General features: G+C 38.6%; 2 protein-coding genes across 4 annotated transcripts; one reads left to right on the forward strand and one right to left on the reverse strand.

Moving 5' to 3' along the window:
- Positions 1-324: 324 nt before the first annotated feature.
- Positions 325-20871, reverse strand: atp13a1 (ATPase 13A1). Of its 2 annotated transcripts, none has more exons than XM_053493096.1 (25): positions 20338-20871; positions 19168-19257; positions 18738-18998; positions 18489-18644; positions 18274-18343; positions 17467-17573; positions 16521-16650; positions 16321-16376; positions 15398-15524; positions 14428-14565; positions 13261-13381; positions 13019-13176; positions 12638-12813; positions 11299-11409; positions 11086-11211; positions 9965-10073; positions 7228-7421; positions 6437-6533; positions 5332-5519; positions 3576-3690; positions 3291-3487; positions 3055-3197; positions 2573-2684; positions 2120-2263; positions 325-906 (listed from the first exon to the last, which is right to left on the reverse strand). In XM_053493096.1, exons 1-25 carry the CDS (start codon positions 20674-20676, stop codon positions 796-798), a joined length of 3576 nt encoding a protein of 1191 aa, XP_053349071.1. In that variant the 5' UTR covers positions 20677-20871; the 3' UTR covers positions 325-795. The 2 variants fall into 2 exon arrangements, with proteins under 2 accessions (XP_053349071.1, XP_053349070.1); XM_053493095.1 differs by having other exon boundaries at positions 18738-19001.
- Positions 20872-22196: 1325 nt separating this feature from the next.
- On the forward strand, positions 22197-27469 carry LOC128519163 (coiled-coil-helix-coiled-coil-helix domain-containing protein 5). Of its 2 annotated transcripts, XR_008357834.1 has the most exons (5): positions 22197-22354; positions 23986-24126; positions 24542-24693; positions 25187-25289; positions 25528-27469. XR_008357834.1 is itself a non-coding variant. In XM_053492777.1 (4 exons), coding segments are annotated over exons 1-4 (321 nt in total). In that variant the 5' UTR covers positions 22197-22352; the 3' UTR covers positions 25213-27469. The 2 variants fall into 2 exon arrangements, 1 of the variants encoding a protein (XP_053348752.1); XM_053492777.1 differs by having other exon boundaries at positions 25187-27469.
- Positions 27470-27679: the final 210 nt, after the last annotated feature.

Genomic DNA, 27679 nt, shown 5'->3' on the forward strand with positions numbered 1-27679 from the left:
GTGAAAACTAAATAGAATAAGTTTTTTTGGCATGGCCTTACAAAATTCGCATCAGCAGAATCTGAACCTCAGTACTAAGATTTGTAAACACCACAACCAGTGTGTGATATTCAAGTAAAAGAACTACAACTACACTAAAGTAACTAAAACATGTTTGGATTCTTTAACGGTGTGCCCCACTTATTATCATATATACATACATTAAGTGTACAATATTATACAAATAAGAAAAAACCTTTTGATTTACAGCAGCAGCGTATTTACAGCGTATTTCCCATACGTCTGGTGTCGGAGTAGGTTAGAAAGAAGAGATGCAACACAGCGTGAGATTTTTTTGATATTTTTATAAGTCTGACATCTGTCTTTTTACAAAATCAAAGCGAAAAAATTAAACACTCTGCAGTTCTCGTAGAGAATGCCCCTGTCAGCTGCGTGACTCACACGCACCCGATACACACACACACACATACATACATACATTTACACTTGTACACACACTCGTTCCACACAATACTGTTATCGTCTTGGCCTTTCAGCATTGGGAAGGGGGTTAGAACGGACAATGGGGTAGAAGTAACCGAAGAGAGTGAAAGCAACAACAACAAAAAAATAAACGGAGAGAGAGAGAGAGAGAGAGAGAGCAGAAAGACTGAGAACACTGAGGCGTGTCCAGTATTGCCTGGCGCGTCCATCACCGCTACTTCGTGAGTGTGAGTGTCGCAGGGCCGACTTCACTTCCCCTGCTTACAGTTTGAGTTCAGGGGCAGCGGCTGCTTTGGCCACTGACAGTTCAGTTCAGTTCGGCAACCGCAGGGTCCCTTTACCCAGGAGGAACTGCAGGACTCGGTCCACGAGCAACGCCGCAACGAAATCCACCACCAGCACCTGAGCTATGACCAGCTTAAACTGTGAGAATAAAACACAGACAGAACATTATTCCGGCTGCACATGCCTCTTAGAGACACTAGACAACATAAAAACCTTTTGATTTGAACGACTAATGACGATAATTTGTTACAATGTGTTACAGCGACGTGTAATCCGATTAAGTGCTTATTATTTAAACTGTTAAAATATTTGTTGATGGATAAAATATTAATTTTGGTTAGCTCTAAAGATGACCATAAAATCATAGGCAAAGTATTTAAAATTGAGCATAAAAAAAAACGTTTCCAGTTTTAAAACAAACAAACAAACAAAAAACAGACAAACAAACAAAAAACAAACAAATTAATTAATTAATTGAAATAAATTTATTCACTAATAAAAAATCTCAAATCTAGCCATAGTGATTACAAGATTGCAGTTTACATTTCTTTTAACACCAGCCATGTGCAGTGAGTTTATTGCCATTTATTTTTATCAATTTAATCTTTTGTTCATTAATTCGATTTGATAGTTTTTTAAAACAGTAAATTGGATTTGAATCAAGACCAGTTAAAAAAAAATTATATAGGCAAACTTTTAAATAATTAAATTCCCTAAAATTGATAAATTCCTGAATTCCTTTAACAATTATAAGCGGTTGGTGCAATACCACCACCCACTGAACGGGAATGTGGTGCAGAAGATTGGCAAAATTCAAAGTAGAGTAAATTCAGAGTAAATTTTGGCAGATATACTAAAATTTTTGGAATCTTTTAAGAAAAAAAAAAAAGACCCTTTTAAATAAAAAAATTAAATAAAAATAGAGACAAAGCTTGGCCTTGTGTCTGTGTGTGTGCACACACACGCTGCACAAACTACAGCTATTATGCAAAATAAAAGCAATTTCGCCGTCAGTGATTGACAAGAAATGAAATGGAGCTTGGCGTAGATTTACCTGCAATAACACTTTACCACTAGTTGGTTCTTAAAAACGCGTTAATCTGATTCAATGGGTCAGTTCTCGAATTAAAAGTGATTTGCATTATTTCTTTATTTTTTACTATTAGGGTAAACATTCATATGTAAAATTTACCAAAATTTATGAATTTTCTGATCAGATGGTGCCACCAATTACACTGCAGTGTGGTGCAGAAAGACAATCGCTTTGACATTCACGAAAAAAGAATAAAATAAATAAAATAATTAATTAATTAATTTATTTATTTATTTAGACTGAGCTGCAGATCCTCACCTCTGTTGGAATGTCCACGAGAGCAAACTGCTCGTTAAATTCGGGCGACGAGCCGGTCAGCAGCCCTACGATGGCGAGTCCGGATAAGGCAATGCTCCACAGCAACGGCCGATTCTCAGTCAGAGACTCCATAAACGGATGGCCCTGTGTGTAAATAAACACCACACATGTATAAAGAAACGCTTTCTTTTGCTCAGGTCATCTGTAGGTGTGTGTGTGTGTGTGTGTGTGTGTGTGTGTGTGTGATGTCCCCGTGCAGAAGAACTCAACATCTTTGTGAGGAAATAAAATCCACATGCTGAACTGAATCTATAAACATTTACACTAAACAACTAGATGATGGAAGGAGTCTTCAGCGCCAGTGCTTTTTTATCACTGTCATTAATTATTTTCCTAAAACAGCACACTAACACTTTTCTTCTTTCAGTAAATGTTAACATTTCTCCACAGTACCTTATAGTTTATAGCAAATGTAGCCATCTGCATGGCCATAGACATGATGTACACAGTGCTGTTGATGAGGCTGGGCTCGAACTCTTTATACAGGTCCACAAACTGCCCCTCTCTGAAAAAAAACAATAATAAAATAAAAAATAAAAACAGATGAATCCAAGTCTGAACCTTCAGATTTCTGCAGAACACAGTAAATGTTGGCAGCTCGGCTAAGGGTCTGGCATCTTTTTTAGAGAAAAGCTTTCTAAATTATAATAATATATAAAAAAAAAAAAAAGAGCTTCACTTTGTGTGTGTGTGTGTGTGTGTGTTGCGCAAACTACAATCATTATGCAAAATAAAATCAATTACTCTGTCAGTGATTGACAGTAAATGAAATATAATAAACTCAGAATAGGTTTACCCGCAATTACACTTTTCCACCACTAGGTATTTCTCTGAAAACTGGCTGAAAACCGGAGTTTAAGGAGATTTGCTGATACCTGGGTGGGCTTCTGGTCTGTGCCTCTTTGTATAGATAAACCAGGCTGCAGAAGTGCACCGCGAACTGCAGCAGCACCGTCAGAACCGTATACAGGTTGAAGATGTTGGGCAGCGGACGCTCCTTAGATAACGTCTTCAGCGGCTGTAAGGCAAAAATCAAAACCATCGACACTCAAGAACTCCTTAAGCACTGAAGTAGAAAACCAATGGATCGATATGTTTCCTTCGTCCTCACCTTTGACCTCGAGATGAAGAGAAAGCAGCCGGCGAGCAACAGACCCTGAAGAGTGGCCTGGAAATCACTGAACTTCACTCCCTCCAGGTAGAGCACGGACTGGCTGTAGGCCAGCACCAGGGCGTTCAGAGCCAGGATCTTGAACATCTGCAACGTGGTCACTAGAGTGCAGCGGCCCTGCTTGATCACGTGACAGACTGAAAACGGAGAAGCACCGGGGCGTGAGCCGGGTCCGCACACAGGATACAATATGAGAGGAATACAGAGTAAGCGTATGAGACTCACTGCACTGGATCGAGGAGAGTTTGGACGTGAACGGAGCGGCTATTGAGGCGTCTCCTAGTTTGACGACTTGAAGCTGATCCTCCTCCAGCTCGCGCAGTACCTGACTAATCCTCTCCTGTAACAAAATGACAAGCAGGCCGTGTTAAAATGTGGAGGTCAATACGCAGGATGCAAAGGTTATTTAAAGGATTTATTCAGATTCAAATCTAATATATATATATATATATATATATATGCAATTTAATCAAGTGTGAAATATAAATTATTATATGAAATGATCAATGTTCAGCTGATTCAACTAACTGAACCAATGAGTCAGTTTTTTGATTCAGAATCAACTGACATTTGTAAAATTATTTATGCTAAATGCTCTAAAAATTTCTTAACACATACGACAACTATTACAGAAAATACTAATTGCTTGCATCTTCTGCAAATACTCGCAATTCTTAAGAATATTGCTTCTTCATTTGAGTTTTGATGCAATAATGCCACCTACTGGACTTGGGTGTAAAGCAGAACATCGTCAGGAAAAAATTATAATCGCTTTGTACGAGACCTGACATTTAAACCATAAACAATACAAGTTTAAATCCAAATATTTACAATTTTATTTGCTTTTTATTCTAAATTCTTTCTAATCTTAAATTTAATTGTATTCTTCCCATGCAATTTTTATTTTATTGTAGTAAAATATTTTTATTTTATCTTTCCTTTTTAGATCACAGACAGTCATATAAGCGCTTCACTGCATATCATGTGTATGGTGATGACCAAAAAACCCCAAAAGAAACCAACAATAATGCAATAACGCAATGCTCAATAAAGCAATGCTCAAAAACCAAACCGAATCACCGTATGATTCACAGCCCAACACAGAGGTTGTATCACCATCAATTCTAGCAGGGTCAACACAAGTGTGTGTATTCTGGCTCTGACAGGTTCCTCAACCTCCTCATCACCACGGGTTACAACTGAGCTAAACTACAAGATGGGCGAAAAGTCCGGAATCATTAGGAGGTAAACAGTATGCATAAGATTTTGTATTTATTATTTATTTGTGTTTAGATAAAAAACAAACAAACTAGCAACCTAATTTAATCCAACACATCCCTGTCCAGGCGAGTACTGAAGATGAATGCTGTAAATGCACAAGGACATACGGTAGCTGATCATTCATTTATATTCTATATGTTGGAAAAACATTCCTGCTTTTAGGTCCTGTTTTTATCCTGGACATTTTCATTTATTAAAAAACAAAAAACAAAACAAAAAAGATCAGAATTCAGATTACTAGTCATCCCAATGCTTATCTAAAAAAAGAAAATTTTGGTGTTTGAGCAAAACACCTTGTGTAAACTGATTATACAATGGCTTTTTTAAATAATTTATATGATTTGAGCATTTTAGAATAATGTAATAGTATGAACAAGTGTAATATCCTGCTTAAGGCGAGGCAAATTTATTCATTTAGCACATTTCACAAACACAAAGCAAGTTTAAATAGTTTTATATGTAACATTTACAAATAAAATTGAGACAATAAAAAACTTTGATGAAAAGTTAAATAATAATAAAAGCAAAAGTAAACAAAATAGAGCAAAAATGTTTTTCAGAAGAGTAAGCTCTATCCCAGAGAGATCCGGGTCTCTCATAACACAGGAACCAGAATCCTCAGCAAGTAAACTGTTCTCCAACTCCCGACTAACAAACACCTCTACAGACCTGCATGAAGACGCAGACGGCTTGTACAGACCTTCTGAGCGGCGAGCTGGTCCTCCCGATGGGCCATGATCCTCTGCCTGGCTGCTCGAGAACTCGCTTTCCCTCCCGAGCTCGACAGCGGAGGCATCATCCGCGATTCTCCAGCAGGGGGCTCCTTCTCCCGTCCTCGTTTTTTCTTCTCTGGCAGGCGCTCGGGTGCGTTAGCTAACAGAGCCACGCCTGTACGCAGAGACAAGACAGAGCAATGACTTATGCGGCAGAATAAGCAGCCACGCTCCCATATACGCGATCATTTAGTGTCAGTGTTTATTCACAAATTAGTCTTTAATCACAAATATTATAAAAATATCCATGGATAAAATTAGATACCTAAATAATGTTGCTTAATACAATTTTTTTTTTATTTGTAACAAATTAGTTAATTTGCGGGGGGGGGGGGGGGGGAATCTAAGTAGTGTAAATTTTAAAAGAATAGGCTTATTATTTAATATTTCTTTACATTTAAAGTTTATTCCTTAGTGTCATAAATGTTTTATTAAACTACAATAAAAAAAAAAAAATAAAAAAAAATGTATATATATATATTTTTTTAATTGTAGTTTAATACCTGCACTGAGCCATACAGTCGAACCTTCCTCAAAGATTAAACTCATCATGTGTAATAAATTTTGGCACCCCCACCATTTACTACATTCTGCGCTCTCTCTCTGTGCTGTAGTGTTTATTTATTTATTTAATTTTTAATTGCACTAAGCACACAGACAGCAGACATATAAATCTACTGCATTCATTTTTTTAAGGACACAAGCTGCTATAGTGTGTTCCCTTTCCTCAGAACATATTGGACCATATTGCGTCCACGCAGCATCGCTGAAAATGGTTTTGTAAACTAAAGCGGTTAAAATCCCAGCCTTGATTTCCCCAAGGCAGCGTTTTGTGTGCACGAGCAGATCAGCTCTCCCGTACGAGAACACGTTTCAGCTCTGCAAATCAAACAAGCCTCTGAGGCGGCAGGATTTTGAAGCTTTTCTTCTCGACAGCCGGCCAAACAGGAGTTCGGAAGCAATGATTCCTGAGCCTTGAGATCGCTGGAGGAACCGGTGGTGGTTTTTAGTAAACGTCGGTTAAGATCTTACCTACGTGGGCGTGTTTCAGTGCTCCGACGTCGTTAGTACCATCACCACACATGAGTGTGACGAAGCCCAACCCCTTCAGGCTGGTTATGACGAACTCCTACAACGAAGAATGAGCAAACAAATAAATGAATTAACTAATAATAACAGTTATATAATAACATGCTTTGACTACCACACACACACACACACACACACACACACAAACAGAAGGCATAAAACAACACACTAAAGCTACAACAGGAAACATATCTCAAGTAGGCTTTGGAAAATTATGCTGACACAAAATATTACATTGAAAATTTTTATATAGGTATTAAATGAATAAGAACTACCTTGAAATCAATAAAGCTTTAATAAAGCTTCCTCCTAAATAGCTAAAATGTTTGTTGTCACATTTATGTATCTTTCTTTACTGAAAAGCATGTGGCGCAGAGAGAATTCCTGTTACAATGGACTGCTACTTTTATGTCCTGCAGTTCCCATTTTTGACCACTAGGTGTAATCACTCAATGGAAGCTAAGAGGGGCAGCAAATGTACAGTCCCGCGGTTGCTTAAAAAAAAATAAAAATCTAATCAAAGCTTATATCTTTTTAAAATAAAACAGGCAATTAATACTTAGCTTCTAATGTATGCAAAAATTTAAAAAAGACAAACATTTGTTAATTGACCGCTTTAAATGGCAACTGACTTAAAACTTATTTTTAAATTTTTTTTTAATAAATAAAAGAATCTTTAAAGGTTATCATCAACTTTGTAGCAAGAAGTGCTGTAACATTGTGGGAAAAACAACCTTTTGTTTTGGATTGACGCGAGCGAACACTTGCACGTGAGGCAGCAGGGAAGTGAGCAGGTGAGGGTCGTAGGTCAGCTGGGTCAGGCCTTCTCCAGTCACACACAGGTCATAGCTCCTAACCAGAGTTGAGACAGTGAGAGGCGAGAGAGGACACCGAATGCTGCCGTCTACAGACTCCCAAAGCCATTCACCTGCACAGCAGAACACAGGCATCTCAGTACACGTCACTCAGCACTCAGGACGATCACGCCCTTTTAAAACAACTGGTTAACATCTAAGAAGTGTTAGTCCAGAAAAAGGTTCAAAGTGCAATTTCAAACTTAGCATAGTCTTAACACTGTCTTGATTTAATATATATATATATGTATATATTTTTTTTATGGGGGAGAAAATTTCCCCCCAATTTTCTCCCTAATTTATTCATATTCAATTCCCAGCCATCGCTAGGAGTCTCCCATATAAAGGCTACCACATGAGGCCAGCCGACTGCATTCTTTTTAACTGCTCGCTCATTCTCCGTTAGGGGCGGCGTAACACTCTTAGATGCCTCCCATCCCATCCCACCCCACCCTGCTGAGAGTGCTCAGTCAATTAGCTCTCTCCAATCCCTCGGCTGCAAGAGGCTACAGCTTCACCTGGGAATCGAACCAGCGATTTCCCGCTGATAGGGCAAGCACTTTACCGCTGCGCCACTTAGACATTGTTCCAGTCTTCTCTTGTCCAATTTGCTGAGCCCATGCAAATTGTAGCCAAATTGGAAATACTGAACTTTCACCAACAACCCTATCACAGTCAAGGTCACTTAAATCACCTTTTCTCCCCATTCTGATTCGGTTTGAACTTCGAAAGATCGCCTTGACCATGTCTGCATGTCTAAATGCACTGAGTTGCCGCCATGTGATTAGCTGATTAGTTATTTACGGTAATGAGCAGTTGAACAGATGTAACTAATGAAGTGACTGGGGACTACAGTCGTTGCTAAAAGTTTTAAGAATTACATAAATATTGGAAATTGGAAAAGTTGCTGCTTAAGTTTTTAACAGCAATTTGCATATACTCCAGAATGTTATGAAGAGTGATCAGATGAATTGCATAGTCCTTCTTTGCCATGAAAATTAACTTAATCCCAAAAAAACCTTTCCACTGCATTTCATTGCTGTCATTAAAGGACCTGCTGAGATCATTTCAGTAATCGTCTTGTTAACTCAGGTGAGAATGTTGACGAGCACAAGGCTGGAGATCATTATGTCAGGCTGATTGGGTTAGAATGGCAGACTTGACATGTTAAAAGGAGGGTGATGCTTGAAATCATTGTTCTTCCATTGTTAACCATGGTGACCTGCAAAGAAACGCGTGCAGCCATCATTGCGTTGCATAAAAATGGCTTCACAGGCAAGGATATTGTGGCTACTAAGATTGCACCTAAATCAACAATTTATAGGATCATCAAAAACTTCAAGGAAAGAGGTTCAATTCTTGTTAAGAGGGCTTCAGGGCGTCCAAGAAAGTCCAGCAAGCGCCTGGATCGTCTCCTAAAGAGGATTCAGCTGCAGGATTGGAGTGCCACCAGTGCAGAGCTTGCTCAGGAATGGCAGTAGGCAGGTGTGAGAGCATCTGCACGCACAGTGAGGCGAAGACTTTTGAAAGAGGGCCTGGTGTCAAGAAGGGCAGCAAAAAAGCCACTTCTCTCAAAAAAAAACAAAAACATCAGGGACAGATTGATCTTCTGCAGAAAGTATGGTGAATGGACTGCTGAGGACTGGAACAAAGTCATATTCTCAGATGAAGCCTCTTTCCGATTGTTTGGGGCATCTGGAAAAAGGCTTGTCCGGAGAAGAAAAGGTGAGCGCTGCCATCAGTCCTGTTTCATGCCAACAGTAAAGCATCCTGAGACCATTTATGTGTGGGGTTGCTTCTCATCCAAGGGAGTGGGCTCACTCACAATTTTGCCCAAAAACACAGCCATGATTAAAGAATGGTACCAAAATACCCTCCAACAGCAACTTCTTCCAACAATCCAACAACAGTTTGGTGAAGAACAATGCGTTTTCCAGCACGATGGAGCACCGTGCCATAAGGCAAAAGTGGTAACTAAGTGGCTCGGGGACCAAAACGTTGAAATTTTAGGTCCCTGGCCTGGAAACTCTCCAGATCTTAATCCCATTGAGAACTTGTGGTCAGTCCTCAAGAGGTGGGTGGACAAACAAAAACCCACTTATTCTGACAAACTCTAAGAAATGACTATGAAAGAATGGGTTGCTATCAGTCAGGATTTGGCCCAGAATTTGATTGAGAGCATGCCCTGTCGAATTGCAGAGGTCCTGAAAAAGAAGGGCCAAAACTGCAAATACTGACTCTTTGCATAAATGTCATGTAATTGTCTATAAAAGCCTTTGAAACGTATGAAGTGCTTGTAGTTATATTTCAGTACATCACAGAAACAACTGAAACAAAGATCTAAAAGCGGTTTAGCAGCAAACTTTGTGAAAACTAATATTTGTGTCATTCTCAAAACTTTTGGCCACGACTGTAGATCAAATTCACTTTCAATTTCAGATGAAAAAAAAAAAAAATTCCAGTAAAGAATATGTATTAAAATATCTACATTTGCCTGAATGCTGGTTGTTGCAATTGTACTTAGAATATAAATCTAATGGAGAGTTAATAACAGCATTAGTGTCAGGTGGAAGCTCTGTAACATCACTGAAACTGCTTCATTTGATGTAGCTCTTACCATGTGGAGCTCCAGGTTGCAGGATTAACGTGTGCTGCTTTTGGATGAAGTGAAGCTCTCGGGCGACGTGACAGGCGGTCAGAGGGTTGTCCCCGGTGATCATTACAACCTGATGACAGGAACAGTTAATGAGTTACATAGTTGCATATGCACTCTAACTGGTCGAGCTGTGTGATCACATTTCCTATAACTGCTCAGGGACGTTTCACAGTGTCCATAGCTGCGTCCTGATAGGCAGGTAGTTCCCTGTGTTGTGGACTGCACAGGGTGTTCAGCCATGTTAACAGCGAAGGGAGCGAAACTACTCAGTTTAAAGGGAATTGTGAACGGTGCAGGGAAGACGTGAATAATGGTTCATCAGTTCGCTGGAAGTGGACATGAAAAATTTCCCATGAGTCATTGTGCCTCGCAGGAGCGTAATAAGGAAAAAAATGGAGCTTTTGGAAACTGTAAAAATTGTACAGAACAATATAATATTAATATGACAATAGGACTTTACTGTAAGAATTACATTTAATTAAAAAACTTGATTTTTATTTTAATCAATTCATAGAATTATACTGAAGAAATAGAATAATTTCTCTGTACATATTGTAAATGAATGAAATAATTAATTAACAAGTTATACGCATTTCTAATAATTCAATACGTTTTTGATCCAATAAATATTCAATACTTTATTACAGTGGTGTGAAATTTCCGCAGCAGCAGCAATGGGTATCTGAGGTATACTGATTAATAGACATATGAGTATACTTATTTCACCAGGGTAAGACAGAGGAAGTAACGTATGCATCGGTGACATCGCAGGGGGTCCCGAATGGTAAAATTTTGTCAAGTGAAGTTCCCTTAACTGTCATCCCCTGCACAGGGAGCACACTTTAAAGTGCACCGTGGAATGAAACGCAGCCTATGACTCCACCAGAGGTCATTGCAGAATAGTTTTTTTACATAATTAACATACAAAGGTTAGTCTGATAAAGGTAAATAACTAAAGAAACTCTTTCAAATGTAGGAAGATAGCACCTATAATGGGAGTGTACTGATTGATTTAAGATAGCTATCCAGGTATACACATAAGGGTGCATGTATTATCTAAAGTGCCAGTTTTGGATGCTCACATGATGTGAAGCTTCCTGGATCTCTCTGATAACCGCCTTGCTGTCGTTCTTAAGAGGACAGGAGACCACCATGAAGCCGGCGAAAATCAGATCGCACTCCAGCGCCTCACGACTCATCTCTCGTACCTGCGTAGAGACACTCCGCTCACACTCATGCTCATTCTGTCAGAACGGAAAGCTGTGCTAAACTCCTACACACATGGAGGACAGTACCTGCTGGTGGCTCAGGTGTCCCATCTCCTTGTATCCCAGGGCCAGAACACGCGCGCCTTCACGAGACATCTCTTTGTGGACTTCGTCATAGTTGGCTGGACACTCTGAAAACTGGAGCAAAATGGTATTAAAGTCGTGTGCAATTTTTGGGGGACACAATTCAGTAAAATCACTATTGTGCCACTATTAGAATGACATATTTCCTTTAAAATTGGCTGTTGAGGATGTGCTGGATGTGTTCGAATAATATGCTTTGGGAATTAAATAATGGTTACAGAGACTTAGATCAGAGCAGTTTTAAGCCGTATATAAAGGCTATTGTTTGAATGTAGTAAAAACAAAACTTTACCACACTCCTTAATAAATACATATAAGTGTTATAAACATTATTTAGTTTTATACAAGCGACTAAAGTTTTTCTTATAAGAAAATCTAATGTTAAGGTACGACCAAAACAAAAGTACATCTCCATACGCAGATACAGAGTCCGAGCTTAACAATAAGGAAGTGGAAAAAGTGCAGACACAGCACAAATCTACCACTCTGTAACTCTGAAGTGCTTCTAAACATCATATGAAGCCAAAGAGACCTAATAAAAATGCTGCAGTTTGCAATATTGCTGTGCAATAAATAAATCACACTGATACATTTCTTCCAAAAATCTGTCTACAGGAAAATTAGCTCCGCCTGAGCAGGAACAGGCCCCGCCTCTTTCGATTCAAATCTATTAATTCACCTTGAAAGCAGCAGAGGGCACTGATGATTACATATTGCTCCTATAAAACAGCCTTTTGGACAAATCTAAATGTTTAGTCTAACTACTGTACACCATTGTCTGGGCAAAAAAAAAGCACAATATTTTATTCAACTGCCTTCAGCTTTGACTATGATAAAATCATTTCTCGTGCTCGCGGAACCACTCTTTCACAATCTGAATCCTGGAATATGTCCGAGCCATCAGGGAAGAAAAACTCCATAGATGTGATAACCTGGTCATTCAGTACATTCAGGTCGTCAGCTGACTTCATTTTATTGCCCCATAACGTTACTGAGCCCAGACCTGAGCAACTGAGGCAACCCCAGATCATAAGACTGACTTATACAGTCGGCACTACGCATACTGGGGGCATCGCACCATGTGCTTCCCTTCTTACCCTGACACACACAAACACATCACTCTGGAATCTGGACTCAAATCTCATCACATTGTGAGTGTAAATGCTTCATGATTCAACATCACGGAAGAAATTGAAAGTATTCTTCCGTGACATTGACGATTCAACACTACCTGTCCAGGTTTTATTAATATGTTAGACAGATCTCTCATATAGGAGCTCACCATGCTCCTGAGGGTCTCTGGAGCTCCTTTGACAGTGGAGATGTAGCAGAGTTCAGTAGATCCCAATCTCTCATACGATGCCAGGACGGACATTCTCTTAAGAGCGCTGGCAAAGTGGAACCGCTGGTGAATCTTCAGGCCCGGAGTCTTTATTGCACGAGGAAACACCTTTTCATCTAGAGAGAGACAAGAAGAAGAAAGCCAACTTAAATACAGAGGCATGTTAAAGTTGATGTATAATGTGAAGCTCACATCTTATAATGAATGTCTTTAATAGAGAGAAATCACTGTAACATTATTACAGCTATGGCAAATAATCTTTAAAAAAATCCCATTTTTTTCCCTCCGGTTCTGAAAGTTTGTTCAGTGCAAACCCCAGACCTTTAGTGAGTGACCAGTCTGCCGCGGTCAGCATGGCCTTTTCCAGCGGATCCCCCACCAGCTGGCCGTCGTCAAGCGTCACCAGTGAGTGACAGGTAGCGACGACTCGGTGAGTCTCGACCGAGATTTCGGACACCGGCATCACCTCTTTTCCTTCTCTATAGGACGAGAGAGGAATTTATAGTTATGGATAGAGTTGGAACTCCAACTTACAATATTTTTAAACCACTGCATTAATGTACCTTAATCCAGCCACACCACGGACCACCAAGCTGTCGCTGGTTAGCGTTCCGGTTTTATCAAAGCAGCAAATCTCCACTTTTCCTGCGAAAGGGATCCTGAATGGCTCGGTGCAAAACACATCTGGAAATAAGACACAACTAAGGACATGAGACAAAAGTGATGAGACCGGTCCTAACAAAACAATGCATGAATGATCCTTAATTTACAATGGAAAGACAGGTGCCTAGTCTCTTATTTTAGATAAATAACTATCTTTAACGACATTTATATCTCAAGAAAAAAAAACTAACCCTTTATAAATCATGTACTTTTGCATTAACACACTAATGAATGAGACATGAGTGAGTCTATAGGTCACATTCAGTATACTGCAGGTCAACCTCCATATATATTACTGTCTACTCTTACCTGTAATTACCTGTAATAAATGTTACCTTTTCGAGATTAGATATTTGCATGGGTTTATGTTGCGATTTCGATTTCTATGCATGCAGTGTTGGGATGCATGAATGTTGTTTAACCACATTTTGTGCCAGTGTTAAAACACCACCAAGAAAAACAAATTGAAGTGTTAACATGCATAGTTTTAAAAGAAAAAAACCAAATTAATACATGGGTGAGTCAAAAATGACCTGAGCCTAGCCGTACAATTTCTTGTAATGTGATTTTTTTTACGAAAAGACAAATATATATATAATTTTTATTTTTTTAACATAATCTCCTTGCTTTTTTAATACACTCTGTCCATCTGTCAACAATCATTCGTATTCCCTTATTAAAAAATGTTTCAGCCTGCATCGCTGTCTTTGCTTCTTCTTCAGTGAGTCTTCGTCCTAGTAGGGCTGCTTTCAGAAGACCAAACTCTGATGAAGCAAGATCACGACTATACGGAGGATACTTTAGCACCTCATAACATGACAAGTTTAATACAAGTAGAGTGCGGATAGTTTTGGACTCACCAAAAAAAAAAAAATTATTCAATTAAATAACAATTTGTTCAATTTTTACAAGAACTAACTCACATCACAATCGCAGAGTATGTCTATTTAAACTCAAAATGTCTACCTTGTGAAAGAATTAATCGCCAAATCCTAAAATATGCACAAAGCCATCTTTGCCTAGTTTTTTTCATGTTGTCCTATTTTTTTCATGGCATGGACACTTACAGAGTTTGGCGAGGGCAATGAGAGAGGTGTTGACAGCCAGCGAGAGCTCGATGGGAAGCTCAGGCGGTACTACAGACGTCAAGATGAGAGTGCACTCCAGGAACAGCTTGTACTTGTTCCTGCTCAGGTCCTTGGTCCCTGAAGGAAAGAGGAGAAAGAGGGAAAGCCAGGCAGATTTACATATTTCTCTTTAACAACAAGTTGTATTTTATATTAAAAAAAATTAGGAAGGAGTTTCATTATCAGTGCTTTATCAGAGTTAAAGTTTTTTGTATTTCTTGGTATTGTAAAAAGCTGCAGGATTTTTTTTGTCTTATCAAAAAGGAAATGGAGAGACTGTAGAGGGAAGTGTTGACTTTTTTTTATCAACAATTTGTGTGCTTAATTAACAAAAAATATATATACAGCATTTATATCTTTAAAAAAAATAGAATAAATAAATAAGCCTTTATAAATCATGTAATTTCTGCATTAAGGCACTGATGAATGAGACATGTATCCCTGAATCCATAGGTCATGTTCAGCATGCTTTAGGCAAACCTACACATCAAGTACTGTCTACTTTTACCTGTAATTACCTGTAATAAATGCTACCTTTTCAAGATTAGATATTTGCAAGGGTTCATGTTTTTGATTTCTTTTTCCCCCCTCTGATTGGCCGTAGAGCCGTTATTAATGTGAGAGCATGACGAAGGGTAACATAGTGTCATGTCTGGCTGCATCACGTCACCCTGTCATTGATTGTTCCTGTAACTTCACCTCCCCAAATGTTTTATTCCTTACATCAAGTAAGGAATGTGATAGCAAACTCGCCCAGAAACTTGGTCCATCATGAAACAACCACTATTGTACATGCAATTACAATTAAAATTCCTGTAACTGAGGGAAGTCTAAAGGAGTTTAACCAGTTTGATGCTTGTTTTATTTGGGTTATTAAATGACTGTGTGTGTGTTTGTGCGTGGAACTCACCCTCCACCCACACATATACAGCTGCAGCGATGGCAAACACCAGCAGGAAAAGGATGAAAATGAATGTCTCCAGGTTGTTAGCCGTGACCCTTTTCACGCCGAACAGAATAGTGCGTAATAATTTTCCCTGAAAAGCACAAAACACCAAAACTTTGATGATATGGCAAAAATAGGACAGCAAATTATATACAGTACAATATCGTGTAGCACCCAAACACCACCACCAGGATGTAATCTATTTAAGAAAAACGTACTTATAATAAAAAAGGGTAAAAGTATAATGTGTCCATCAACAATTAAAAAACACCACTAATTAAATAAACTACTACTGCTGCTACTACTAGTAGTGAACTTACTACCAATAATAATACAGCTCACACTTTTTACATACAAAAGGTGTTCAAGTCAAACTGGAACTTCAGATTAGGTAGAATAACAGAACATAGTTGTGAGAGTAAAACTTTCTCTATTTCTCTCTATAACTTCCTGCTCCACTTATCCCAAAGTTTTACTAGTACTTGTTGGAATTTTCCCATATGTCAGAGCCATACAAGGAAGCGTGCTTGTATATCAAGGCACTTGTATATCAAAGCAAATTTCCCCCATAAGAAATAATGAAAACTCTGATGATGTGTCTCTTTTTTTTTTTTTTTGCAGAATCTGTTACTGTTAGCTTGTGTCTCTTTCCTTTCAACTAATTCCCAGCAATGTTTTTTTTCTCCTCAAACATTCACTCGTTTTGGAAATTTGCATGCTAAAAAAATATTTTTCCCCCTTTTCAATGCATTTATTTAGGCGAATGTTTTAATCATCTTTTAAACATTCATGCATTAATATGATTATATATATTTTCTGTGATTCTGTAAGGTTAACTTTAATCTGAATCCATCCTGAAACCCGTGTATTTCGGAGGATCTCTTTACCTGAGAAGTGTAGAAGCCCGTGCGTAAAACGTATGCCACGCAGCCATTGTCCACAGCTACACAAAAAGAAACAGACAGACAAACAAGCATTTTGTTAGGAATAAGCAACAACACTGTGACTCATTAGTAATATGCCCAAAGGAAAAAAAAAAAAAGGGGAAGAAGGCTTTTAAGAGGAGCACGGAAAAGGAGGCACTAACGTTTGAGGCCTGCGCTGGCACGGAGAGGGGGGCTGTGCTGCACCACTTTGGTTCCTCCTGAAATCACATGCAGCCGCGAATCCGTCTGCAGGTCCAGGATTCTTTCCGGGTCCAAATCCTCAACCGGCTCCTGCACATATATAAGACATAAATGGTGAGGATGGTGAGAATCCCTCGCTCACATCAGTTCTGCAGGTCCAGAGTGATGAGTTTTAGCTGCATTTCCTCAGTGACATTTAAACTGATTTTATTATAGTCCATGTTGCTTACAATTACCCAATTTTCTTTTTAAAGGTGCATAAGTGTTGACCCTGAATCTTTTTTTTGTTAAGCCACACAGTGACCTATGAATCAAAGTAAAAAAAAATAAAAATCTAACTTAAGGATTGAACCAGTGAGAAACAGGTGCAGATGATGAGGCTGGCGATTAGTGTACAGCCGGAGGGGAAATGAGGTTGCTGCTAAAGTTTTACATAAACTATTTTTAATCTGTATCTTAAGGCACTTTACAGCCTGTCACAGTAAAACTTGTGTTCCAATTTCATTACTTTAATAAAATTTTTAGTATTATTGAGCTGTAGCTTTAAAACCACTTACGCAGTAATGTATACAAAACATGATAAAAAAAACAATAGTTTAATTATTGTCCTCAGTATATTAACATAAAAAAATCCAATCCTGGAAGCTTTCATGCACCTCAGTCATTTATAGGTCCCATATTTAACTATTACTGTAATAAGACCACACACACACACACACACCTTTAAGTGGTCAAAGTGTGTGAGGTTTTTAATCTTAATTAAAAACTGATTTTTTTTTGAGAAATGAGAAAATCAATGTCGCACAAATGTACGGGTCTCCGCTGATGGATGTGAGCTAAACTGATATCTAAACAAATAATATAATAATAATAATAATAATAATAAAGCTGAGGCATCACACTGACCTTCATCTGAGGCACTGACTCGCCGGTCAGCATCGCTTCGTCCACAATGCAGCGTCCTCGGAGCAGAAGCACGTCACATGGCACAAGGTTCTCCTGAGGGGAGCGTCCTGCGGAGACGTACAGACGAGTCCTCCATAATATAGACATGTTTACACAACAGCTATTTCTGACTGGAAATGAACACGTTTTAAAAGCAATGATAACTTTAGTTCTATAGGACATACTGTTTTAGGAAACCCAAATGCTCAAGTTGATGTCTGAAGCCTCCTCCATCTAGACACACTGGCAGGACTTCCTTACCAGCGCCGTGTTGCCGCACAGATCCGTGCCACTCGAGTTAGCTAACTTCTAACACAAGGCTAAATCCCAAAACCCTCTCTAACCATCTAGCTGATATTTGGGAGCAGAATAAGTGGAAATATAAAGAGAAACGTACTAGATCGTAAATGTTGTACGTTTCTCTTTATAATTCCACTTAGGTTTTATCTCCTTACCTATTGGCTACATAGGACCGTTATGAAATTTTTAACTACTTTCACTTCTGTTAATCACACTAAATTAAAGACACTATTAACATGGAATGATAAATTACATCATGATGTCATATATAAGATAAATAAAAAGGCAAACCTTCTTTCGGTGCTTTAAAATGGGTCAAAAGGATGTGGCTTTCACCTCAAAAAAACAAGCAGACACAGACACACAGACAGACACACACACAGACACACACACAGACACACACACAGACACACACACAGACACAGGAACTTGTGGTTTTCTCCATCACATAACTCCTATCGTTCTTACCAATTGAAACAATATCACCAGCGACGAGTTCATCACTAGAGATCGGTCTCCATTTCCTGTTCCGGTAAACCTGATGACCCAATCACAAACTTTAATTCTGAAATGCTATTAAACATTTAAATATATATTTGTGCGCAAAAGACATAGTAAGAGATTAATAACAAAAAAAAAAAAATTTTTTTTAAATAATTTAATAAATAAACTTCTGCTCTTACCTGGATCATATAAGGCTTGTTCCCCATTCTTCGGATCTCCGACATGTTTCTCATCTGCTGCTGGACCAGAGACGCTTCGAAGGCGACGAGCATGAAGAGCGTAAAGACGCTGTAGTACCAGTACTCATCCAAACACCACAGCCCCACACAGAACACCTGCGCAACACCGTTCACCACAGCGACACAAATTAACAACCTATTCTTACATCTTAGGAGGCCACCAAAAAACATAAATGCAAAGCAGTTTACCTGAAAGACGAAGAATGGCGCAGTGGCTCTCTCCCTAAACAGCTCCAGGAAGTCAGGGACCACCATCTCTGCGCGATTCGTCCCGTAGCGCTTCTCCGCAGCCCGGAGCTCAGGCTCCTCCTGGTATCCTCTCCACGTCTGGAAATATCGCATGGGCTGATCCACGGGGAAGGCCACGGGCAAAAAGAGCTTCCTGTTCCAGTCAAAGTCGTAGCGGATCTTCTGGAACTCGAAGGACAAGACGTCTTGTCCTTCTTCGTCCTTCTGAACAAAAAGACATCACCACACTAAATTACAATCTTCAGTGCTATTAATGCGAATCCCGTCGACTCATTAACTCCACTCTACTCATGAAACATTAAACAGACAGGAGTCATTATTTCCCCTTTAACTGCTACATTACTCGAACGCCAAGGATCAGTGAACTCACCTTGTCTCTCTGCAGGGGTACGAGTTCGGCAGAGCCGTTGTTAGGGGTGGGGATTACTTTAGCCAGGGTCGCCTTTCTCGCATCGGGCTCCTGTCCGAAACGCACAAACAAATCATGGATCAAGATTTTAATGCAAACTGATTCAAGAACAGTGTTAATTGTGCAGCATTTTATAAAACACAGAGCCGCTACTTCTTCTTATTTACTCGAGACGTCAAATCCCCCCTAACCCAGACACACACACAACCGCGTCTAACTTAAAGCATCATTAAATTAACAAGAAAATAAAGAGCAGCGCTAAAGACATCTTGAAAGTCATCATATTTTACTTTTTGCTTTAAATTTTTATTCCTTTTATACATGGTTTAAAAACATTCTCACTTTTTAAGATCTGCAAAGAAGGGCCTTTAAATGACACGTTTTTGCACAATAACCCTTTTTTTTTCTGTGCAGTCCTTTTACAAATCGTTTTGTCTAAGTTAAAAAGAAATAAATTGCGATGTACATATATACGGGGATTTACAGCAAATATCAAGTCAGTTGACATGCATGCTTCCTCTTGAACTGCTATAAATTCCAGCTTATGCATGACAGGTTTTCTAGCACTTACTTCCCTGAACATGGGCGTCAACTTGTAGGTGTAAGATTGAAAATCATTCTTTCAAAAGAAACGCTTGAAGTCATATCAACTTTTCTTGATGCATTGCGTTTCCTCTAGCCGCTAGGTAGACTGGCAACAATAAATTTCACTAAGATGTTCGTGAGTTTGTGTGAAAGTGGTCTGTATTGTGTATTTATGCTTGTGGCCAGTGTTCAAAGGCTCATTAGTCTTGGAGTACAGATCCTCCCTGGATGTCATAAAGGGACAAAAGGAGCGATCTGGAGGGGCAGTTGTGTACTGACAGGGGAAACACTAATATGACCACCAGGGCAGTGACAGTTCAGTGATCAGAAGATTTGAGTGAGTTCAAAGCCCAGGCTGTTATGAGATAAAGAGATTATTCAGTAGATACATTTCTAAGTGAACTTAAGTTGCTTGAACAGGATGAAGCAAACAGATGGAGTTGTGAAAGTCTTTTGCACACGTCATCCTTAAGTGCACTGCTACGGGTGATGGATGATCATCTCACGTTATTACACAAAGACACACACTTAAACGCATCGCATTACCTTGGAGCAGGTCAGCCAGCAGTGCGCGTGCACGGACCAGTAGCCCGACAGCACGGTGAGGACGTGCGCGATCCCGATGGCGGCGAGCCCGAGCAGGCCGGCCTCCGGATAGTCGGTGGCGCCGTACACCGCGAGCCACACGTACAGCCAAGCCGGGTAGAGCAGCGCGACGAAGGGGAGCACAGTGCCGTGCAAGAGAAGCGGCCTGCGCCGGTACAGAGACACGGAGCTCACCAGCTCATCGCTCATCCCGTTCGTGTCCGAGCTGTGGTTCATACACAGGGCCGGCTCCAGGATCCCGTCAGTGGCCATATTCCCCGGGTTTTTAGCGTCCACCATTCTGGCTGATCCCTCCTCCTCCCCCTTTCACTCCTCTTTCTGTTCTCCACTTTCTCTTCACAGCCGGAAATTGAGAGAAATATAAAGAGTTTATTTATTACCACCTTTTCCGGCTAGTCTACTGAATTAAATTAAAAAAACCAGCAGCAACCGCACACACACACAGGGAAGCTTCCGCATACGCAAGGACGCAAGTCCATGACGACACTTCCGGTAACGATGTCGGTTAACTGAAGGTCCTGAAAATACAAAATAAAAATTATTTTAACATTTTTATAAAAATATGTAAATAAGTGTAAATAAAAATAATATTTTTATTTTTATAAAAATATGTAAAAATATGTAAATAATAATAATAATAATAATAATAATAATAATAGTTATTATTATAAAAAGTCAAATATTCCTTTGATAGTTTTAGTTAACAGACTGGTGTTTTCATTTATGATATAATTATGACACAATTAACATCATTATGTTCTGTGTGTTTGGGTTTAATTTGGTTTAACCATTTTATCATGTTTTATTTCTTCTTGCTTACAAGGTAGTATCAAAAATATTCGATACTAGTTTTGTAACCAACAGATGGCAGTACAATGCTGCACACACAGACACAGGAAACACCAACCTTCACAAGTCAGTGTGCCAAAAGACATCGGCCTGTCTGCGTACATTACCAAGTCTGCTATTTTATTTTATTGGACAACAAGTTTAAGTGTTTAAGGCGTTTTGAGAGGGAGGCGTTCTTCAAGAGCAGAAGAACATCCCTGGAAGATGATGAGAAATCAGGAAAACCTTAAATTCATATCAACCCCCGAAAATGTCAAAACCGTTTAGCAACTTGTGTATGATGATCAACACAGAAAAAAAGCCGTAGCATTGCTGCAGGTCCGTTTTGTTTCATATTTGCGGCATTTTGCATCAAGAATTTGTCCCCAGGGGCCAGACCGTCAATAGGGAATGCTACTGTCAGGATTTAAGGCGTCTGAGGGAGGATGTACGACGAAATCTTTTTGATACCACCCTGTATTATTTATTTTGGCAAATAGATTACAATTAACAAAATATTATCGATCAGCAATTGATATGATGTGTTTGAAATTATGATTTTAAATTCTGACCTCCAACAAAATGTTGTATGGGGCTTACTTAATGTTGATGTTAATCCTTTTTCATTTTGTAAACCTTTATTTCTAATCAAGAACTATAGATAGATAGATAGATAGATAGATAGATAGATAGATAGATAGATAGATAGATAGATTATATTTGCACATTCTTTATACATTTATACACAAGTGGACACACTCTCACAAACGTGTTTTATTAATTAATATGTATATTTATTCTTATAAGTGTACACTACTGTTGCTTGTGTAATGACGCAAATGTATTCATTTATATTTAGTGAGTTGTTCAAAACGCCTTTGAACCTGAACTTGAACCCGCGGTTGCCGTGATACGGTCCCTTTAAGAAAGCGTTCTTCCCTTTTAAGACCCACCTTGTTTGTCTTAACTGACGTCCATCTGGCCAATAGAATTACAAGGTGTTAGACTTCTGACCAATCAGAAACATCGGAAAAAGGAAGCGTGTACTTCGACCGGGTGCTTCTGCCTGCATGTGCATGTGAATCGTTCAACCTTCAGACGTGCTGCTTTAAATTCAAGTGTCAAACATGTAAGTCGTGTTATTTAACCTTAACAAAACAGAGCTTTAACATTTGAAAAACAATTGAAGTTACTCATGCAGTTTTGTAAGGTGGTGTGTGGTGTAACAGCCTTTAACTCTGAGATGTACTGGATGCTTAACTAAGAATCTGAAATTATTTTTTTTATTCTCACACCTTCACATTCAAAGAAAAACTCCAACATTAATGTGTTTGTATTAAAATATTTTTGATGTGTTTAGTTATGATGGTGCTAAATTATCTTTTTATTATTCAAGTGAGAAGTCTATCCAATACAGTGGCATGCTTTAAATTTATCAATGAATATATCCTTATACCTGTCTACTTATCAAAATCATTTCCTTGATTTTTAGTGCACTTTGTCCATCAGTCAGCAAGCTTTCGTATTCCATGATTAAAAATGTTTTAGGCTTATCTTCCTGCCACGAATGCACCCCTGTCTTCACTTCTTCATTAGAAGTGAATTTCGTCCTCGTACGGCTGCTTTCAAAGAATCAAACACGTAGAAATCTGATGGAGCTCTTACTCATGAGCTCTCTCAGGACTACAGAGAGAATGCCTTAACACATAAAGACAAGTTGACAGTGTAGGCAGAAGTGTGCGGACATGCATTGTCATGTGAGACCACAACACACTTGGATAGCAGTCCTACTGTATGTGTTTAATCCGAAGTTTAGGCATCCGCTCTTCAATAAGCATCTCGCTGTAACGAGCACTGTTGATTTCCTGATAAATAATGTTCCAATACTGTCCTTGAAAATCCCAGACAACTGTAAACATCAATTTTCCAGCTGATAGTTAACTTTAGAACGTTATCCCTATCTATGTCGGCGATTGAGGATATTTCCATGCCATACTCTGCCGTTTACTCTCAGGCTTATAGTGATGAATCCATGTCTCACCAGTAATGATTCCCTTTAAGAAACTTTAACCGTCCTAAGAGTTCACCTTCAATTCTCTTTACAAATCTTTTACTCCTAAGAGTTCACCTCTTAAGAGTATCCATCCAAATTATGTTTGCAGATTATTCAAACCCCTCTATGTACGCTCTTCCGTGAGTTGCTTCGGCACTAGGTACACCCTCAGACCACAAAAAAACGACTCGCACGCGGCATAAATTTTTGCTTGCACTGTAGTTGAGTACAAAGAACTCATGTAACACGTTCACACCTGCACAGCAGTGACTAGGGAGACAGTAGCCATGAACGGAAGGCCCTGATAAGACAGTGTGGAGAACAGAAGTTTTTAATATAAATGGAGTGCGGATAATTTTTGACTCAGACTCGCATAAATTTTTTTTTTTTCGATAGTTGACACTTTTTTCCTTCAATGTTCCTGAACAATTAGCATATTTAAAAAAAAAAAATGATTTTTTTAAATAAATGACTTCAACAGATTGCCAGAATTGCTTCTTTTCCTTCTTATTTTCTGGTGCTCCAGTATGCGCTGCAACTATATTATATATATAGCTGTCAGTGTCTAAGCATGAAAGTTGAAGCTTTGCAACCTGAGCGGTGTGTATAGTTGCACTAAAGCACTGCTGCATCTGCTATCTTTCCATAGATGGTAATCTTTCCTGCGAGTTACACGGTTCTTCATGTTAGCTTGGTTTTTCTTGCAGGCAGGCAGCAATGGACATTACAGCCAAATTTTGTCAGAAGGAGATGGAGGAGTACGGAGCCTGTGTGGCGTCGAATCCGTCATCCTGGCAAGAGCAGTGTCACCACCTGAAGGTGAAGGTGGCGCAGTGCACCTCTTCTCAGTATGTCTACACCGGACATCTGTCCCTAAACATCCGCATTTTATTTCCTTTTTTTTTTTTTGTCTGGCATGCTCTATATTCAGTATACACGGGACTAGGCTGTGATTTAGGACCTTGTCTGATCTTTCATTCCCTTTAAACTTTAAAAGTGCACTAATAGTCCCGCTGCATCATTTTAACAGGAACGTACAATGCATAAAAGGATATTTTAGGGGTGTGTGGGTGTGTGCTTGTGTGTGTAGGCTAGCCAGGGCAGTGAGGCGGGGATACAGGCATATAGTCAGCACATCTATATGGGTGACGTATCTAATCATCCGTGATCTCAGTATACACCCACTTATAATTTCTTATTGAACTGATAGCAGTATGGAAACATTATAAGCACTGCCTTCTTGTTTCCTGTTTCTTGGTGCAGTCCAGTGATTAGAAAAATCCGAGCAGACTGCGGTCAAGAGTTTGCAGAGTTCGAGCGCTGCCTAAAGGAGAACCAGTCCTCGGCTCAGGCCTGCTTGACACATGTGACGCGCTTCCTGACCTGCGCCAACACTGTGGACGTTACAGGATTAGGTAAGCATTAATGCTCCTTTTATGAAATAGTGTTTCAATTCAACAGTCGGTTCCAGAATTATTGGCACCCTTGATTAAAAGGGGTTCCCAGGAATATATTTTGGGCTTAATTGTATTGGGAAGCTGCAGAGTATGTATAAACATGTATAACTTGCAGTGGTTGCAATATACTAATACATTCTTTCTATCATTGTGACATTAATTATCAGTAATTATTTTATACCTAAGATTTCATAATGTTCAAATTCTTTTCCTAAATATTATTTAGGGGTGTTAATAATTTTGCAAAAATGGTGTTTCCTCCAGTGGGATAAATGTGTTCTTTCGTATTCTTCAAGTGAAAATTTAGAATTACTGTATTGTCTAAAGGCGGCCAATAGTTTTGGGTTTGACAGTATGTTGGCAGTATGAAACAGGTTTCATTTAAAATCATTATTTTGTTAATCAGAGTTTAATATTGTGAATATTTGCAAAGTTTTTTTGCTTTCTGCAGTGAATCCAGAATCTAAGCCCACATAAAACTAAATGGAAAACCTGCCTCCATCACTGTGGGATTGTGTCATGGACCTTATAAACTTAACACAAAATGTGTTAAGGTAGAACCATGTTAATTTTCACACACACACACACACACAAATACACAGAGTTTACAGTTGTGTAATAAGTGTTGTGAGCTGTTCAGAAAGATGACAGTATGCTGTGAAATATAACAGGTCAGGAATTTGGTAACATTTATTTGTACACTTCATGTTTATGATTGTTTGTTTAAGTATGCAGACCTTAAAATGTTATTGTGACTGTGCGTTTAAATAAAATTTGATCTGTTCTAAACAGAGTGAAGCATGGTGGTGGTAGCATCATGTTGCATGATACATCTCTCCTCTGGTTTGCTTCGTAACCTTCACTGACATTTAGGCAGCATCCCCTAGGCAAACAGCGAAAACCCTGTCTGAAAGTCTGTCCAGATTTGTTTTAATAGCTCTTTGGTTTTCATGATTCTGCTTGTTCAGCTTTTTCTTATAAATTTTGGCTCTCTCCAGGAACAGATGTATTTATATTGAAACCACATGGACCTTAATTAAACATAGGTCAACTCATTTTGACTAAATATGTCACTTTTGATGTGAATTATTGATTTCCTTTCCCTTGTTCTTTTATGAGGCATTTTATATAACTTCAATACATTAAGTCGATTTTAGTTCACCATGTAAAACAACAAAATGTGAAAAGTTTAAGAGAAATATTTTAAGAGTGAATATTTTTGCAAGGGACTGTATGTACTTTGAATAGAAGCTTTCTGTTCAGTACATTTGATATGAGCATACACTGCTCATTGTTTGAGTAATACTTATTTTGCAAGATTTGCTGAGCTTAAAGTCACTATGTACCAAAAACGGCAAAAAAAAATGACAGAATCTAAAAAATTACTCAGGCATTATGTATATCATTATGTTTTATATGGAAAAAAGTAATAAATTTACAAAAATCTTACAAAATTGAAAATCCAACTTTTAAATGATCTTGTAAATGATGGGTCTCACAATTGGAAATGTAACCCATAGCTCCTCTCCATATCATAATGAAGTCATGATATTGCTGAAGTTTGACGTAGGATTTAGGTCTGATTTAGTCATTTTTCTTGTTCATGCTGTTAAAATACATGATGCTTAATCTTTAACGAGCTAAGGAAAATATTTATTCTGTAAATCTTTGAAGGTTGTGTTTTTTTCACCCTGTTTCCTCCTGGATCGTCTCTTTTCTTTCCCATCTAAATCACTGTATAATATTAAACTAAGGAATGTGTTCCGTCTCTCCCTCATACCGCAACTCTCTTCCCGCTGGCAGGAGAATAAAAAAAGGAAAAAAGGGGGGGATCTGATGGGTTAGCACATGCCTTTGACCACTGACGAGATGAGTGGGAGGACAGGAACACGCTGACTAACACGCCGGGCAGGATTGTTTGTGTTATTTTTCCCTGATTATCGGCTCAGTCACTAGGAGCAAGAAGCAGCCATATGTGACCTTCCTCTAGGCTATTTTTCTTTTTTCCCCTCTTCTGACTCCTGACCATCCACATCAAAGAGTTTCAAAATTCTTAAAGGGTGCCAATAACTTTCTTTTCTATAATAATGCTTCATTCAATTGACATTTTTGCTAAAATTTCTATATAATGTTTGTTTGTATCTTTTGACTTAAAATCCTCGAAGACACTTAAAAATCTCTAGTGGTACTAATAATTTTGTTACCTTCTCTGTTTTTGCCCATCAATGCAAACTCCTACCCTTTGTTTTTTGTTTTTTTATATACACAATTGTTCATATTGTTTGTATAGTTATGATTACCTAGCAAATATCCCAAATCTTTAAAGACGGAAAAAATGTTATTTAAAAAGTTAAAGGTTGGCAATAATTTACTACAGCTTAATTTTAGTCACAGCGAAATAGCATAAAAAGTTTAATGATCATGTCTTTTTTTTTATGACAATCACATTCTGTATCTCATTAAAAAAAATCGAAGGTTTATGGGGTTCCAATGTTTTGTTGATTTAAGTAAAAGCTACATTCAGGATGACGGGGATTTAGAAGGTTTTTAAGGGGTGGCAATAATTATATGGTTTATAGTATATTATATATTGTTTAGAGTACAGTATATATAGTTTTAAATTCACTAAAATTAAGTTGCTCTTTTAATTGTTTTACAGTATGTTTTGTATAACTGAAATTTTTGTACAATTACTTTTATTATAACCTCATGACTATTCCACATCCATGAGGATTCTCAGACACCACAGCAATAAATTTGCTACAGAGAATTATTCATTTGATACGGTGGGTCATTTTCTGTAATATTTGTACAATTATTTTTGCCCCCCTCGGCCTAAAGGGTGCCAATAGTTCTGCAACTCCTCAAAAGACTCAGAAATTAAAGAGACGTGATCATATCAACAATGAAACCACTGATTATATTGTAAAGGTGAAACACAATA

The sequence above is a fragment of the Clarias gariepinus genome, chromosome 3 (assembly GCF_024256425.1).
Source record: "Clarias gariepinus isolate MV-2021 ecotype Netherlands chromosome 3, CGAR_prim_01v2, whole genome shotgun sequence".
Classification (NCBI taxonomy): Eukaryota; Metazoa; Chordata; class Actinopteri; order Siluriformes; family Clariidae; genus Clarias; species Clarias gariepinus.